Source organism: Capsicum annuum, chromosome 1, assembly GCF_002878395.1.
Source record: "Capsicum annuum cultivar UCD-10X-F1 chromosome 1, UCD10Xv1.1, whole genome shotgun sequence".
NCBI classification, from domain to species: domain Eukaryota; kingdom Viridiplantae; phylum Streptophyta; class Magnoliopsida; order Solanales; family Solanaceae; genus Capsicum; species Capsicum annuum.
The window spans coordinates 3,140,065-3,158,576 of record NC_061111.1 but is presented as its reverse complement, the minus strand read 5'-3'; the positions used below and the strand labels follow the sequence as shown (position 1 = coordinate 3,158,576).

Sequence of the window (18,512 nt, the reverse complement as noted above, 5' to 3'; positions counted from 1 at the left end):
ATTTGACAAGAGACCAAAAGTGTTCATGTTCTGCAAATCTAAGGGACCAAAACCGCTTTAAATAATACTTAAGGTGCTACTTTGAACATACTAAAAAATTGTTATTTTCTCAAGTTATATTAGTCAACAAAATAATACTCCTAACACAACACACTTTTACTGGATCCAATTTTGAATAGGTTGTCAATGGCATTTGACAAATGACATAATTTTCAAAGCAGCACCACACTTTCTTGTAGCAACATAAATACATATTGTACCATAATTAACAGCCAGTAATCTATAGGCCATAATTTCAAACTAGTGTCAAGAGTAGGTGAGTGTCCCTACATCATTTTATTGCTGAATAATTAATTCAAGATTCACTTTTTTGATGGAGACAAATTTTTCAATAGTATTTTACTAACCAATATGCTCCACACTCTATTTTTTCAAATAAATAAAAGAATAAATCATTGATGTTGTAGGTGAGGACCAAGAACTGTCTTTGACAAATGTTGTCCAACATAGCAAAGTCCAAATATATTTGACAAACTCAATGATAGATACACAAAACAATACTGTATTTGACACAAAGTTTAAAAAAATAAAGAAACTTTTGAATCTTGTGGCCTTAAATTAAAGTTGTGTCAAATGTACCAAAATGTCCTTTAATCTTGTGGTCCTAATCATGCCATGTGAAAAGTTGAAATGAAAGGGGTCATTCTTTTTTAAATAGATTAAAAAGAAAAGTAAGTCATTCTTTTTTAAAACGGGGGAGTAATATATAAAAGTGCGCTTGTGGAAAGGTACCACTAAGATAAAGAAAAATTCCAGTTCCCTATAGTGAAGACTATGGAGGAAGCTAGAATAATTTGATCTTTTCCAATTTGCAAATGTTTCATAGTCAAATAGAGTCCCATTTAACATTTGACATTAGCATGATCTTGCGTGCATGTTGGTCGGACTCTCCAAAAACGTTGTCACACCTTGTCAGATCCTCCAAAAATGCACGCAACATAGCTTGCATGCTACTACATACCACCTTCATCTTGTTATATAACACAAGAAATCCTTTCATTTTGATCATGTCATGCAGCTTACCTTATCCTGAGAAATTATTCCTTCTCAAGGAATTTCGCAGAAATCCTTTAAACAGCACATATAAAAATACCTTTGAATCTTCAAGAGAATTTGTCGGCTTCAACGCTTCAAAGATGCAAATCAACTTTACCAAAAAAAGTAGAGGGAGATACTTCGTAAGGAAGACGAATAGGATCTCCATGTTAAATAACTCAGGAGACTTTTGGAACCAAGAAAGGGAAATAAAGACCGAAGATACTGGAAAAAACTATGCTACATTAATAACTCATATAAGATATCTAGTGCATAACTGGGATATTTTACATTAGCTCATCTTTTCCCTAAATGTAGTGGTCATAAGTGAAACTTGGATGGAACCAAGAAAATTTCACGTTAATTCAACAAATGAAGAAATACATTTGAGAATCAATTGGGAGACAATACAAAGAGAGAAAAGGCTCGAGAGTTGTACATCGTCATACTTCACTAACCTCACCCTCCCTACAGACACCTACATCCACCACCATGCTTTTTCCCTTTGAGCTTAAGACTCTGCAACAATTCCTCCTTGGAGACTGCCAAATATCAAAATACAACAGTTAATTATATGTACAGAACAATTGGCTACTTCATAAAAGAAATTAACTACAATTTTTTCTCATAACCATGTGCTGGTTCCGCTGTTTAGGTAGATTTCAAGATCTTGTACCTCTTTTTCTTCTTTGTTTTGGTAAGGTAATAGTTCAAATCGACCCTTAACACTTAACAGGATACGCTTTTTCCTACCTGATATCACTCGAAGAGCAGGTATTCCCACAGCAAAGAACACAATTGAGAAACACTTGGGTTGCATAAATCATCGATGTTTATGAAGCAAAAACAAGCTAATTTACAAAAGGAACTTACCCGATCCCATAGATGTGGGTCAGGCTTCTTGTAAACCTGAATGCGATCAACACCAGCAGGGTCTGTCGTCTTCCACTTGCAGGCTGGATGAGGAACTCGATGTCGGGTATACTGGCTCATCGTTTGGTTGCTGGAAGGATCCATCTTGGCGTTTGTTAAATAAAACACAAACGGTTTTTGGCATGGATTCCTCGCAACAGGCCTCGTGTTAAAAGCATATGCAGTGTAATCTGCTCTTTTATACCAATTCAGGAAAGTTCTTGAGGGCATTTCCATCTCACGGGCGGACAACTCCCCACGGAATATTTGAACTGCAAATCCCCACGACACTGATATGGTCCAACCGTTAGCTTTGTCATAGCAAATGGATTGCTGCATAAGACCAGCCGAGTCGAGCTTCATTGGAACAGTAAGACGCCGTAATGCTTGCACTCGAGTCACATTGGGAAAGATTGGCTCCACCACGTCAAGATGGTGCAATGTTACCAATGGCGCTATTGGATGTGATGCTAGCAGACCAAATAAGTTCCCGTACACATCGTACTGCATCCCATCACCACAAAGTCATAATCAGATAGGTCTTTAGTAAAATGACTTAACAAAATACAAAATACAGTGTGGATTTACTTTTTTCACCAACATTTTCCGTGATGCAATAAAAACAATAAAACGATATAAATTCACAGTTGCACAAGACAGAGACTGATAAACAAGAACACACAGATTATAACGTCTTCTGCTTACAAAGACAAATTTAGACGAACCATTTAGGACATTCTATGCAGAATCCAACAATTGATTTTATCTTTCATTACACACATGATTTTTTTTAGAAAAAGCTTCATTTAACAATTACAAGCAACTACTACTACATTCCACATTCCACATTCCACCCCAAAATATCCCAGACTTCATCACTAACATAAACACTTTCTCATGGACAACTCAACCGGATGTTAAAAAGAGTAAAAACGGGAAAAACAATACAAACAACCATATTTTGCCAAGAAAGCAGATTTAATTCAACTGCCTAATAAAGGAATCTTCTTCCCCTTTTCTTTCACATAAAAGAGTCATCTTTAAGTAGTATAGAAGTCTCCATGGTTCTACTACCACCTTCGCTTTCTTCTTCTGCGAGTTTGGCACACATGTGACAATTGATTCTTTGACTTGTCACAGAGTCACCAGCTTCTTCTTGTGACTTACAGTAAGCAGACACACACATGACACATGTGATGTGATTTAAGAGTCATTTAAGAGTACCCCACTATCAATTGTAAGAATGCAGTGAAAAGTACTCAACAATGCTTACCAGATTTACAAGACCAACATGTGAGATACTGAGATGTTGTCAGATATAAGTATAGACAACATTGCATAGTCAAAATGGTAAAACAAATCATACAAATAAAAATACATACATTCAAGATTCACCCCTGAACAAATACATTGTAGGCAGAAACAACAAAAAATCATAAATCAACTAAATAAACCAACAACAACATACCCAGTCTGGGAAGGGTAAAGTGTATGGGACCTAACCCCTACGACGTGGAGGTAGAGAGGCTGTTCCCGAATGACCCTCAAACGCAGCAAATCAAAGTAGATATCAACTAAATAAACCAACAACAACAGAACAAATGTAGTTCCACAAAGTGGGGTCTGCGGAGGGGAGAGTGTACGCGAACCGTACCCCTACCTCAGAGGTAGAGAGGTTGTTTCCAATAGAAACCCCTCTAGAAAAAAACAGCCCAAAGCATTCCAAAAGGATAATTAACAAAAGTGAAAGCATCAGAAGGATCCTAAACATTAACAACAGCAAAATAATACGATAATCAAAGCACAAAAAACATCATATGGTAACAAAAATCCAAGTTTTTGAATACCAAAAAATCAACTTTAAAAAAAAAAAAAAAAAAACTAACCTGGTGAAAGCCAACTTCTTTAGTGAGTGGAACACCAAGTTCAGCCATACAAGCCTGCATTCTATCATCAGAACCATAAAGACCAGGATACCTTTGAATACATTTATCTTGCATTTTCTCAAGTGCTTTAGCTAAAGGATAACTAATAGCAAATCCACCACCCCCATAAGCCATACTATAAGAAAAATAAATATTCTGCAAATGACTCTCACTTAAACTCCCAATATAATAATACTGATTATGATCATACTTGTTCAAAATCCTCACTAAATTATCAGTAACAAACACAGTATCATCATCTCCCATAACAAACCACCTCACATTCTCCATTCCTAACCTCAATGTCTCCGATACTATCCTCGATATTCGTATAGCTGACCGGTGACCCTGCCGGTTCTTGTACAGAAACCGGGAAGTATCACCTGATATTCTCAACTCCGGTAACTTTTCCCTATCGTCTTTCGCCATTTTCACAGGTTTATCTAACCATACAATGCCTCTCATTTGCTCCTCCTTTTTCCACCATAGTTTAATATAATCTTTTCTCTTATCCCAGAGCTTTGCAGATGCTGCAATGCCGAAAACTATATGTTCCAGCCCGGTCTTCTCCTCCACTGGGTCATCGTTAACTAACAAGGGCATGTTTGGTTTACTTGAATTAACTTCCGAAGCATGAATAACCAAATCATTGCTAAAAACATTGTCATTGTTATTGCAAGAACTTCTGGAAAGAAGCTTAAGTGTGTAAACAATATAAGTGGCCGAAACAAAGAGAACTAGCCATACCATTAGCTTTGGTAAAGCTCGATTTTGTTGTGACCCAGAAGAAGTTCTCATCTGATCCCAGATGATTTTTTCTGAATCTTTTTCTTTCTGAGTCACTTTCATTTTCCTTCACAACCACAAATAACACACACAATGAAAAACAAAAACAAGAATTTTTCAAGAATCCATTTAAGGAACAGCTAAAATTGCTATCTTTTTGCAAAATTCTGAGGTGATGAGTTGTGGATTTGATAAAAAAAAAGAGAAAAGGGCGTCTGAATATGTAAAAAAAATTGACAAAATTTCTAGCTTTTTTAATATGAAGATGTTTCAAGAACACATTAAGGGAACAAGTTCTTAGGCTAAAATTGCTAAAAATTGAAAAGAAAGAAAAAACTTTTTTTTGCAGAATTATGAGGTGGTGAGTGATGGATTTGATAAAAAAGAGAAAAGGGTGTCTGAATATGTTAAAAAAAATGGCAAATTCCTAGCTTTAATGAAACGAAGATGTTTCAAGAACCTTAGGCAAAAATTTGTAATTCTTGTTTTCGCAAAATTTCTAGGAGGTGGGTGGTGGATTTGGTAAAAAAGAGAAAAGGGTGTCTGAATATGTAAAAAAAAAAAAAAAACACAATTCGTGGCTTTTAAAACATGAAGATGTTTCAACAACCTTAGGCTAAAATTTGAAAAAAAAACAAGATTTTGAGAAAACTTGTGGTGGATCTGGTAAAAGAGAGAAAAGGGTATTTGAATATGTAGAATTATTATTGAGGGGTTTTAGGGAAAAAGGGAAAGGAGGGGGAAACATGCATTGGGGGAATGGTGTTATCAAGAAGATGAAGGAAGGAGGCTGCAACTCAGCTGAATTTTTACTCGCACAGTTAACAGCTAAGAGGGAGAAGAGGAAAAGAGAGTCCTTTAGCTAAAGTTGTCATCTTTTTCGCAGTGAAAAAAAATATATAGTCTCGTTTTGGTAAACCATAATTTGATTAAAAAAAAATAAAAAAATGCGTCCTGTGTAATTTAGAAAAAAAAAAGTGAGTCTTTGAAATCTTATTTTTGTATTATGAGATAAAGAGATTATTTCTAATGAACGATCTAAAGTATACCAACATGAATTGTGGTGTAGCACTCTTAATTAGAGATTGAGAGTTCGACCTTGGGTATGAAGAAAATTTTATTGAAGACGCTATCCTCAAATTGAATTTTACCCAAATTAGTCGAGTTTCGATATAAATACCGAACATCAAATTAAAAAAAATACTAAGTAAAGCATAACAAAAAATAGTAAAAAAATGTAGATTAACTTGAGTAAAGCATAACAAAAATAATAAAAAATGTAAATACAGTAATAGCAAAATTATGGAGTATAAAAGTAAATAAGAAAGAAAATAGTAGCAATGACACATGCTCCAATATGATAATTGAAACGGAAGGAACAACAGGTAACACTACAATTAAAAAAAAAAAACAAAATAATAAAAAAGTATGAATAAAAAGATAAACGACAAATATATTAAAATATACAGAATAATTTAACATAATTAAATCAATCATCCTACATTCATAAAATATAATGAGTCATTCACTATATAAAAACGAAAGAGATAATTTTACACAATTTATTTAGAGTAAAAAAACAAAGGTACGCATAATTAATGCTGCAACGCTTGTGTCTCGGGAATTTCTCACCCCTCCAAACCCTTACGACTACATTATTGCTGCAACTTTAAAAAAAAAAATAAACGGAGGGAGTAATATATTTTGTTTCAAAAAAATAACTTATTTTAACTTGATATAAAATTTAAAAAAATAAAAATAATTTTAAAATTTTGTGACCTTAAATTAAAATTGTGTCAAATATACTAAAATGTCCTTTAATTTTGTGGACCTAAACATATCATGTGAAAAGTTGAAATTAAAGTATTATCAAAAAAGAAAGAAATTATTTTTTTTAAAACGAATTAAAAAAAATAGGTCATTTTTTTTTTTTAAATGAATGGAGTATTTTCTTACACAAAGACAAAATTAGTATGATGGTAAAAAAATTAGATCAAATACCAATAATATCTTCTACTATAGTATTTCTTCCATCTTTCTCTAACCCATAATACTATACCCACAACAAAACTCTTACATCTCCTCACCAAAATATTTACGTTTATCTTCTTCTTTTTTATATGTTTAAATCATTTCTATTTTGCTTTTCTATATAAGCCTCGTTTAGCCATGAAAATTATTTTTTCTTGAAGTTGGAGTTGTGTTCGGCCAGAAATATAAATTAAAGTTGTTTTTAAAATTTTGTGAGAGGAGTATAAGTGAAAAAAGTAAAATCAAGTTTTACTTGTTTTCACTTTTCCAAATAATTTTTTGAAGTTGGAATTGGAGAATTCTTGACCAAACGGAGCGTGTTTTCACCTTTTTCACTAAAGTAAAATAATTTTTCAAAAAAAAAAAATCTATGGCCAAACGACTGCTATATTTGCCATCGGTAACAATTATACCTTTTTAAAATGTTTAGAATTAATTCTTAAGTTTAAACTATATGGAAAAATACCTATTAATATTAATTCTCCAATACATCAACTATGATTTCAATTCTAAAATTGTTTAGGAGGGACTGACTTTACTAAATTAAATAAATTCTCTAAATTCTATCTTTGTCCTTGTGCATGCAATTAGTTTCATCTCTACTTTATACACTTGTCTCAATGATTTTGCTTTCATCATATGTTTTCTTCTAATTAGCTCGTTTAAATAGGGTTAAAAATTATTACTAAGAGCTTATTTGAATAGGATTAAAATCTGATTAAATTAGCTTTTAAGTTTTTTAAAAACTTTTTTGGATATTCGATAAATCAGAAAATACTTAAAAAGGCTAATAATTAATTAAAAAAAAAGTGAGAAGTTAGGTACTCCCGACTTTTTACATTTTAGATTTGACTAAAATATTTATCTTTTTATTCATTATATTTTTCTCTATTTTTAACAATATACTGAATTTATAGCCCTTAAATATACTGTGTAATTTTTCTTTGGTCTCTGCCCTTTACTTTCCTCTTTATGTTTTTCAGCAAACCCTTCATTACATCAAAGGTTTACATGTTCTTAACGTAGCCAAATTGTTGCAAGCTTTCAATATAATTTTATATAAAAATGTCATAAAATTTTTATTTTTAACATTTAAAAATAAAAATTAACTTATATTTATAAATGAACCTCACCTAATTACTTTATGTTGAAAGTGCATTTAAATTAAAAAAAATAAATTATTAAAATTAAAAATTATAATAATTTATCTTATTTATGGTGTTGACAACGTTAAGAACATTTAAGTCATTTGACAATAAAAAAGTGCTCAACATCATTTATTTAACAAACACATCGATAATTTTTTAATTTTCAATACTTTTATCCAAATACTTATCTATTTAATTTATAAACACTTATTTAAACTTTTAATCACTTAAGTTAAAAAGTTATTTTTTTAATCCATTCATTTTAAGAAACTCTGGACCTTCTCAAAAACTTTTTGTTATATCACATAATTAACTTTTTCACCACGATTTTTCATTCAAATGATTAAAAAGTGGTCTTCTCATATAAAGTCTTTTCCAGTGAAACAATCTAATTCAAAGAGTTAATAAAAGATAGCACGTATTAAATTCCTGAAATTATGCTTAATATGATAATTGTACAAGATGGTGCCTACTTTATAAATTAATTAATTATTAAACATAAGCAGGATAACTTGATTGTCATGACCATTGAAAAAACAATAACTAAAAGTGAAAGAGACTCAACTCAACAATAATATAAAATTTTACAATATGTATCTAGTGCAGTACTCTAATTTTATAGGTGAATCTGAAAACAATAATGCATAGAAAACATTACTATAAATTTTCTGACTCAAGTAAAACATATTCAAAAATAAAAAATACTTTATTCGTTTGATTTTACTCCTTCCAAAATTTTTAATTTTATTTATTATTTTTCATTAATTAAGATAAGATAAAAAAAAAATTTACTCTTAGTATTAATTATTTTTTATTTAAATTAAAATATAAACATCATTTAATAAAAATATTATTATAAAATAGTCATATTAATTATTTATTTTAATTAATTTATAATATCAAGTCTATATATATATATATATATATATATATAAAAGAGACTTATAGGCATGTTTATGTGGTATGCTTCATAGGTCAAGAAAAAAATTTGTCTTTTTCCTCCTATTTTTGAGTTTTTCTAATATTTTACAAGTCATTATATTTATGAAGAAAAAAAATCCACACATTAAATAAGGAAAATAAATGGCTACTAATTGAGCAAATTATTTTTGCCTATTCATATTCTATTTTTCATACTATATATAATCTGTTGTTTTTTTTTTGGAGGGTCTTGTGACATGTTTTTATCACTTCTCCTTTATTTTCTTCTTTATTTTTTGTTTTAGTTTTGTTTTATATCTTTGATTTTAATGTATATTATCATCATCTTATAAAAAGGATGGTGAAGATGAAGTTGTTTGATATAAAGAGGTAATAATAGCATTTCACAATATTGTCATCTGTATACTAATGTGTGACTTAAATCTCATTCTTGATATATTTAGTGTTTTGTTGGTATATTTTACTTTTGATTGACTTTGATTTTGTTAATATTTAAATTTTAATGCAAATTTTGAATATTGATTACAAAGGTCTAATCTTTTCCTCTTTTTGTGGGTTACTTATTTTTGTCAAAGTAATGATTTGTTTTTAAGCTGAAACTGCTTATCCAATGGAAGGTTTAATAATGCAAAAAACAATTTATTTGGTTAGACATTAATTTTTTCATTTATTTGTAAGTTGAAATTCGTTGTTGGAGGGCCTGCTCCTTAATCAGTCTCTGTTTTGAGCTCTTAGTGAATTTAGTAGGAGCAACATCTTCGAATGAATCCTATTCGGTGTGAATCTGCATTAATCGAACTCGAATGGAGGTTCCAAGTATTAGATGAGAAACTTAAAAAAGAAAAAGAAAAACTTATCGCGGGAGGTTTTTAGGTCAAATGGATTCGTAATTGTCCCATACTGAGATGGTACATACTTTTCGATTTTTACAGAACTCAAATAAAATTAAAATAGAAATATTAATTTATCAAATTATTATCCTCCATAACTTTTACTTGATGCTAGGCATCTCAATAGTTTCTCTTTATAAAGAAGATCTTCTCCATCTTTGTTCAATATATATGTTACAGGGCTAGACTTTCGTCTTCTTTAATTATTATTACAATTCACTAGCTTGCTATGACGAATATATATTGCTTATATTATTTTATAGCATTTTTCTTTATGTCATTTTTTGAAACACATAAAGTTTTTTTAAAAACAAATATATAAGAGGTGAAGTTCACTTCTTTATGGCCTCCAATTGTATCTATTTTTTTTCTTATTTTTTTTTTAATATTATTGTCTCCATTTTACTATATAATGATAACATAATAATCTATTTTAAAGTATTTTTATTTTTTTAAATAATTTATTTAATAAGTCATCTTCATAACTTACACCACTTCACATGCCCATAACTTCTATTATCATAATATCCATTAATTTTATACTTTTAACCCACATATTACCATCTTTATAACTCATACTTTTAATAATTTTCACTAAAGAAAATTAAGAGTTGTAAATGGACAACTAAGGATCATCATATATAAAATACTTCAATTCTACATAAAAAGTCTTGTGTAGTTATTTTAATCTTGTAACATATAATATTGTACACTCCAGAAACATATGGAGAAGGAAGTTATGGAATGTTGAAGAAGGTTTTGAATTTTGTTGATAATTCGGTACGATGCAGAGGAATTATGAGTATTTACACAAGGATCTACTTAATTTTTTCATATTTTTTGATTGAAAAAAAAATACGTTATTTTAAATTAAAATCTCAACTTCATTAAATGTGAAATAAAATAAAATAAAATTGTTATTAAAGAATATATTATCCATCATTTAATGAATGTTAAATTATTAATATTTTTTGCTTTTATGAAATAAAAATATTCTTCATAATGTAATTATAATAAGTTATAATATTACAAATAAATAATAAATATAAAATTAAAAAAAAAAAAAAAATTCGCGCGGTTAGTTAACCTAGTAAAATGAGAGTATTAAGCAAAGCGTAAGAACTATACCACAATTCACGAACACTATTTTCTGCATAAATAAAATATGAAAATGGCAGACAAAAAAACTTAATCAATAAAAATTTACTTATTTTTAGGTGTAGTACCTTTTTGTGGGGCCGAAATATAATAATCATTTCTCTCACACACAGTGAGTAGTGTACTTTGTGTGAACAGACACAGAAAGTCATAGATACATGACGCGTGTACTCAAATTAATAAATTTGTTTCAGTGAAAAAGACGTGGCCTTATTAAATACTTCCTCCTACCTCTTATATTACGTGATATATTTATTAAAAAAATTATCTTAAAATAGTTAATATATTTAAAAAATTAAGAGATGATTAAATAATTTTTTTGAATTTTATTCTTAATAATTTAATAAAAATAATTAATTTTAATAAATAATAAGGTGTAATATTTAATTTTAATAAAATCATATTAATCAATTTGTATTTGGACTGTTGGGTACTTGGGAGGTCAGTCGGTGTGATTTTTTTCTTTTTCTGATTTTCCAATGTATTTCACAGTTGGCAGTCGTAAGATTAATTCTTCGTTCCTCTATCAGCATACTAAGCGATAGGAAAATTTATTTCATTCGTTAGAGACGGAGAGCAAACTCTCAACCTCTTACTTAAGAGACATGGTGTTGAACCAGCATGCCAACTCTAGTGGTTAGTTGGTGTGATTTGATCCTCATGTGAACTATGTACTACTACCTCTAAATATTAGAAAAATAAATCTATGAACCTGCCAAATGTCGGGGACAACTATAATTTTGTCGAAAATACTATGGTAATTTCCAGCTTAAATATTTGTTGGATTAGATTAATAAAAAAAAAATTCGATTTAATCGAAAAAATATTATGCATATTTCTCCTTTTGTCCTTTTTTGCTTCTATTTGTACATATGCACTTTCTTCAACATTGGTGACTCCCAAGTCAAATTAGTTTTCTGCCATTTTAATATTAGTGTGCGGGGGCGGAGCGCGCATATATAATAAGGGAGTTACAATTATTTCAATGAAAATTTATATTATTTATATATGATTAAAATTATTTTTATGTATATATGGTATATATTAAATTTTTCTTAATTAATTTGTATATCATTGTTAAATTTTCACAATGAAAATTCTGATCCTACCGTTAATTATTTGTTACCTTAATAAATATTTAGTGTAAAATCTTAAAATCTTAGACTTTGCTATTGATCATGTAAGAGTGATTGAGGGGGTTTACGTGTGAACAATTAATTAACGTTTTGCCTTGCAAAACAGAAGCATTCACATACTAATTTAGAGACCTTTGGGTTTGGCAAATCTATAAATAAAAAAATAAATATGTCTGCTCCTTTAAGTCTTTAATTAATATGCCAACTATATATAACGCCCCATAATTATCACTCCTCCACTTAATTAATTAAGAAATGCTAGCCATACATTGAAACAAAACTCCAATATACATTTCGATGAGTTATTTGTTCTCTGAAACAGAATAATTGGTGTTCAGAACCCAGAATTGTGCTCATAGTTTGATTACATTCCAACTCGAAATAAGCTTAAATGGAAGATGCATTACAGGGTTACGGTTGTATAATCTTTTGTATTAAAAACAGGATATTATAGTAACATATATTTGTTCCATTTTAACACAATCTATTCTTGTGTGGCGGAGATGAGAATATTGCGATGGATGTATGGGCATACCAAGAAATATAGGATAAGGAATGTGATTATTCGAGAGAAGGTGGGAGTTGCCTCGGTGGAGGACAAGATACGAGAAGTAAGGTTACGTTGGTTCGGGCACGTGATGAGAAGGGGCTTAGATGCTCCTGTGCGGAAGTGTGAGACACTGGCTATGGTTGATTTTAGGCGGGGTAGAGGTAGACCAAAGAAATATTGGAGGGAGGTGATTAGGCATGATATGGAGCAGTTACAGCTAACGAAGGACATGACCCTTGATAGAAAGGTGTAGGGGAAGCGGATTAGGGTAGAGGGGTAGGGGTGGGAGGGGATCGATAATAGTAGGGGTGCGCTCCTCGGGGGCTAGAGTTTTTTGTTCGTGGCTAGCGGTTTTAGTTTATTTTGCTTACCGTACTAGTGTATATGTACTTATCTTTTGTGTTTGGTAGACTGCTAGTTTGTCTTGCGTACGATACTAATTATATACACTTATATTTGTGTTTTTATTTGGGTATCGGTCCTAAGCCGGAGGGTCTGTCGGAAACAACCTTTCTACTTCTCCTGAGGTAGTGATATGGTCTGCGTACACTCTACCCTCCCCAGACCCCACTAGGTGGGAATACACTGGGTATGTTGTTGTTGTATATATATATATATATATCCAATGATGATGATGAACATACCTTAATGTATTGACAATAAATTCAAAAAAATGATAATAAGTACAAATCATAATTTTTCCTCTTTTAAGTAGAAAATATATAGATGGAAATAAATAAGAGAGATTGAAAAATGTGTTTCTTTTATTAGTTGTCAACTTTTTATTGTTGATGGTTTCTTTTACTGAATGACTTAGTTGAAGAAATACTAAATTATCATTGTTTATTAACTTCTTATCTAAATTATTAGTCATAGAGAATTCTTTGTATTATCATGAACTCGTATAAGGGTATAACATGCCGTGTATATATCATGTGTCAAATGCTCTTTCAAAGAGTTTTAAGTAACAATACGTGATCACCAAAGGATGTCGTGCATGCAGTGGATGAGGTTGTTTCTCCTTTAACTAGAGGTCTCGAGTTCGAACCCTGGGTATGAAAAAATCCTTGATAGGGAGCGCTACCCTCCGAATGGGACCCTACCCAATACGCATCCGAATTAGTCGGATTCAAACGCGAATACCAAAAACCTGATGGAAAAACCAAAAAAAAAAGTGACAATACGTGTGAATTTTTAAAAATTAAATAGCTAAAAATCCTTATAAACTATCATTATTTTACGAATTTCGTAAGCTATTTGATTTTAATAGTGAACTCATTATGCCACGTTAACTTATTTTTAAGACCTTTTACTATTTTTCGCATCTCTTTTCAAGTTATTCCAATATTCAACAAGGTAATTTAAAAAGGAATTAACCAACTAATCTTTTCTTTTTTTGTTTTCCCTTTATTTATCACAATGACTATCTCTTTAAGAATTACAAATTGGATGTGTGACAATCAGGGGTCAAACGAGGGAATTGTTCCCAACTTATTTGGAATTAATTAAAATGTAGATTTAATTACACTCCTTCCGTTTCATATTAGTAGACTCTCTTGATAAAAATATTATTTTATTTTAATTTTTCAGGTTCTAAAATTAAAACAAGTTTATTGTGTTTTTTCAATGTTACTCCTATCATTAAATGACTATGTAAAGTGTATATAATTAAATTTATATTTTCAATGCATGATTAATAGAGTTATTTTAGTAAAATAAACCTCTATTAAATGTATTCATAAGGAGAGTACTGTCAAGTCAATAAGGATCAAATAAAATGAAACGGAGGGAATATAATAGTAAATATTAATCCCACATTTTCATTTACTTTGATTTGAACTTTTGTGAAAAAAGAAATACAAATATTATATTTTTGAGAATCCGATGAATTATTTTCAAGTCTTAAATTGAATTTTCTGTGGACTTATCAATTTCCTAAACACACTAAAGAAAAAATATTAATATTGTATTTCGTTTTGATTCTACTTTATCTAATTAACTATTAGACATGTTACCTACTTAATTAAAATAATTAACGTTATGAAAAATTATATTAAGGCTAATTTAAGAAGAAGATGATGGCAATGATGATAATATAGTCACGAGAATGAATACGTTCAAAAACTCCACAACTTTTTTATTAAGTTGTTTTTCCATAGATATTGGCGACAAAATAATTAATTCATATTATACATTTGAATGTGTATATTTATGTGCAGAAAATGACAGTATTGGAACCTCTATTATAAAAAACTAAAATTCTTATTTTCAATTTTGTCTGTTCCACCCAATGTGTATATTTGGGGCATGCAGATATATTGAGGCAAAATTCATAAATTCCATCTGTTTAGTAACTAGTTATAATCTCTTCCGACTCTTTTCATATTTATAAAAGAAATTGAATTTTGGATTCTTGCGATACATGGGTCAGGTCAAGTATCGATACATCACAATTTGATATATTAGTACCAAACTAATCCATCAATACATGATTCTTATATATTTTTTCATAGAGATACATTCAAATACATAAGTCTAATGTATCAATAGCACAAAAAGTATTTCGATAGATGATTTTTGTCAGATTTCCAACTAAAGAAATCTTTCCTATATATTTGTAACCTAATATTTAGTGAGATACATAGCTTTTGTACATTCGGTGGAGGATCGCATAATGTATCTTTTGGTCCTTTTCAATTGGATGTATCATTTCTTATGTATCTCCAAACTCCCTTAATAGATACATCATTAACACCATTATTTTCAACCTTCAATGACGAATCTCCGAACTCCCTCCATACTCCACTAACTCCTTCTATCTCTATCTCAGGCCACTATCGCTAGTAAATCTTGACCAGCGAGCCACCAAATAGACCCCAACTCAGTTTCTTACACCATTAATGAATCTCCGAACTCCTATTGTTGATTTGTCTTGAGGAGCGGAACCACTTTTCATCCAAGGGATTGAGATGAACCCCATTCGATAAAAAATTATACTACTTTTACATGGTTAAAAATATTTTTAATGTATATATATAGTAGATATTGAACTCTCTTCGACTAATTTGCACGTTTACTTATGAACCCCTCAAGGAAAATTTCCTCTCTTTTTTTTACCACTACTCGTCTTCATTAATTCATAAGGGAGAAAAAGTTGGAAATGTTAGAGGTGGAGCGGTGGTGGTTGGGTGGTGGGTATAGTGGCGGTGGTGGTTGGTGTGGTAGGTATAGTGGCGGTGTTTCGGCCTACCACTACAGTGGGTGGATGAATATTGGCCCATTATTCACTCGAGATAGAAGGGAATAAGGAATCTAGGATTGGAAATTAAAACTTTTTGAAGATCCAGGAAGAAGAGGAAAAGAGAGCATGAGATTTGTAACAAAGGCGTAGTGTTTCGAGAGAGAAATTGAAAGTTGAAACTTTTTGTAATTACTTTTGTAAGAATGAATTTTTGAGTGAATATAATAAGTTAATGTGTAGATTTATGTTATTTTTTCATATTGCGAAAATCTTGTCAACTTTCTTGATGTAATTTTGAGCCCAAACTCTTGGATCAAGCAATGTAGGTTCGCTCAAATTGGGACTTATAATCCAATTGTTCATTATAAAGAGAAGGTGCCTATATCGTTGCACCTTTCGTGTCATCAAAAAACTATTCGTAAAGAATTTCAATAATCTAAAACCGTTATACTAATGATTGGTTGGAGCTTTGGACACCGTTACAAGATTTAGGTCGAGGAAAATTTGAGACTGTAATTGTTATTACGCCTGATCAAGTTTGGTCATAAATTTTTAAAACAATAGTAATTTTGAGATAAAAATTATTAAATTAAAAACGAAACAAATACATTTTTCAATATAATCTACTCCATTTGAGAAGTGTATTGATAACTCATGGGGGTTTCAAAAAGTACCATGGAGGAAGCTTGTATATAAAAAACTTGGGGTCTTAAGTAAGCTAAGTGGAAAGTAGCTAAAATGATTGGAGACACGAAATTATTTGTTTTTGAAGATTTCAATAACAATATATTCAACATAACTTTATATGTGAGTATGCAAAAATTACTTCTATCTTTGTGGGCGAGAGGCTGTTTTCGATAAATTATCTTTGAAGATCACAAACCTCTTATTGATACGTGCCTAACAATCTAATTGAGGTTATAATTATCCAAAATATCAACAGAAGGTAAAATAACTAAAAATCACCTCTAACAAATAATTTGACACTAGAGAACTTGAGATGGAGGGAAGTTTAGTACGTGGAATGAGAGATAACTAATCTTAAGATTTATTTTAGGATAAGTTTATTCAACGTTTGATTGAAATGAAATTATAACTCATATTAAAATTTTATTTTATTTTTATCCCACATTAAGAATATAGACCAACAGTTTTGAAATAAATTATTTCGATATAGTTTATTCTCCAACTAAACGAATAATGTTGACCCGTTTGCACGTGACTTGCAGCTCAATCAAATCCAAAATTGCCCAACATACCATAAACCCCAGTCCGGGTTGGGGTTTTAGGGATCCACTATACAAAATCTAAATTTAATTTTCCTTCAATTTCTTAGCTTCTTTCAAATTTTCCTTCGTTTTTGATCCTCTATGCCCCTTTAGTACCTCAATCTAGTACATTATAACCTTAATTTTCCAAGATGCAGCATGTAAGGAGAACCGGATTTTCGTCGAAGACGAGGTTGTTGCTGTCGAATGTTGTAAAATCATGCAACAAGTTTGATTCTTTCTCGGAATATGTGCCTACTAGAACCTTATCTGATGTGGGTACCGGACGGTTTTCGTCTTTGGCTGCTGAAGGTTGTGCTTTCAATGTTTCTGCCAAAAGGGTATGTAAAGTTCTGTTTCCATTGTTGTAATTAAGTTTTACTGTTCTTGTTGCTATTGGGATGGATATGTATGAATCTATTGGGGTTTTGAATACGGTGTGGTACTTATTTAGATATTGTAATTGAAGAGATGCCGTGGGAGGTGATTAGACAGGACACGGTGCATTTTAGCTTACCAATGATGTGAAGTTAGATAGGAGTAGAGGGCTAGTTGGTAGTTGAATGTTGTAAAATCATGCAGCAAGTTTGACTCTTTATTGGAATATGTGCCTTCTAGAACCTTATCTGATCTGGGTATCTCTCGGTTTTCGTCTATGGCTGCTGAAAGTTCTGTTTTCGCCTTTTCTGCTAAGAGGGTATGTAAAGTTCTGTTTTTTTTTTTTTTTTTTTTTAAATAATTGTTGTGATTGGTTTTTCATGTTCTTGTTGCTTCTTGAATGGATATGTATGAACCTAGGGATGACAATGGTGTGGTGCGGGTGCGGTGCGGGTTTTTACTAAACCCACAAGTTTTAAAACTGCATCGCACCGCACCGCATGACATTTAAACCCGCATAAACCCGCTCCACATTCATACCCGCGGATAACCGCACCGCACCGCCCCATGTTTTTATTTTTTCCCTTTTTTTTTGAAAAATTTGTAACTTTATTGAAAATCATAATATTTTCATATCTACAACTAGAAAATAATAACTAATTTCTATTATATCACTTTTCACTAAAAAATTGTCAAAAAGTATAACGTGTACAAGTAATGATCAAATATCATATTTTTATTCAAATGAATAGAGATCTTAAAAAAGCTACTATAAAATTATTTATTTGTAGTGTTATGCATGTAGTTTTAAGTATCATAAAATTTAAGTAAAGAACACATATAATTTTAGGTATATTCACGAGAACAATATTAATTTTTAGCTTTTTTGTTATTTTAAACCCGCATATACCTGCAACCCGCACCGCTTAAAAAAAAAATTACTTTAACCCGCACCGCATCGCATAACTTAAAACCTGCACCGCACCGCATAGCTTAAAACCCGCACCGCACCGCACCGCACCCGCACCGCCCCATTGCCGTTCCTATATGAA

The 18,512-nt window shown here is 30.9% G+C and overlaps 1 protein-coding gene across 1 annotated transcript; it reads right to left on the bottom strand.

The window, feature by feature from the left end:
• Window positions 1-1,318: 1,318 nt before the first annotated feature.
• Window positions 1,319-5,678, bottom strand: LOC107864622. Its single transcript, XM_016711048.2, has 3 exons — window positions 3,894-5,678; window positions 1,969-2,511; window positions 1,319-1,637 (listed from the first exon to the last, which is right to left on the bottom strand). The coding sequence occupies exons 1-3, from the start codon at window positions 4,779-4,781 to the stop codon at window positions 1,539-1,541; spliced, it is 1,530 nt and encodes a 509-aa protein (XP_016566534.2). The 5' UTR covers window positions 4,782-5,678; the 3' UTR covers window positions 1,319-1,538.
• Between the last annotated feature and the right edge of the window lie 12,834 nt (window positions 5,679-18,512).

Coding starts and splice junctions, on each gene's coding strand:
- LOC107864622 (XM_016711048.2), bottom strand. CDS start 4,781: ATGAAAGTGACTCAGAAAGAAAAAGATTCAGAAAAAATCATCTGGGAT. Junction 2,512..3,893: donor AAGAAGTTGGCTTTCACCAG/GTTAGTTTTTTT, acceptor GATGGGATGCAG/TACGATGTGTACGGGAACTT. Junction 1,638..1,968: donor ACCCACATCTATGGGATCGG/GTAAGTTCCTTT, acceptor GATATTTGGCAG/TCTCCAAGGAGGAATTGTTG.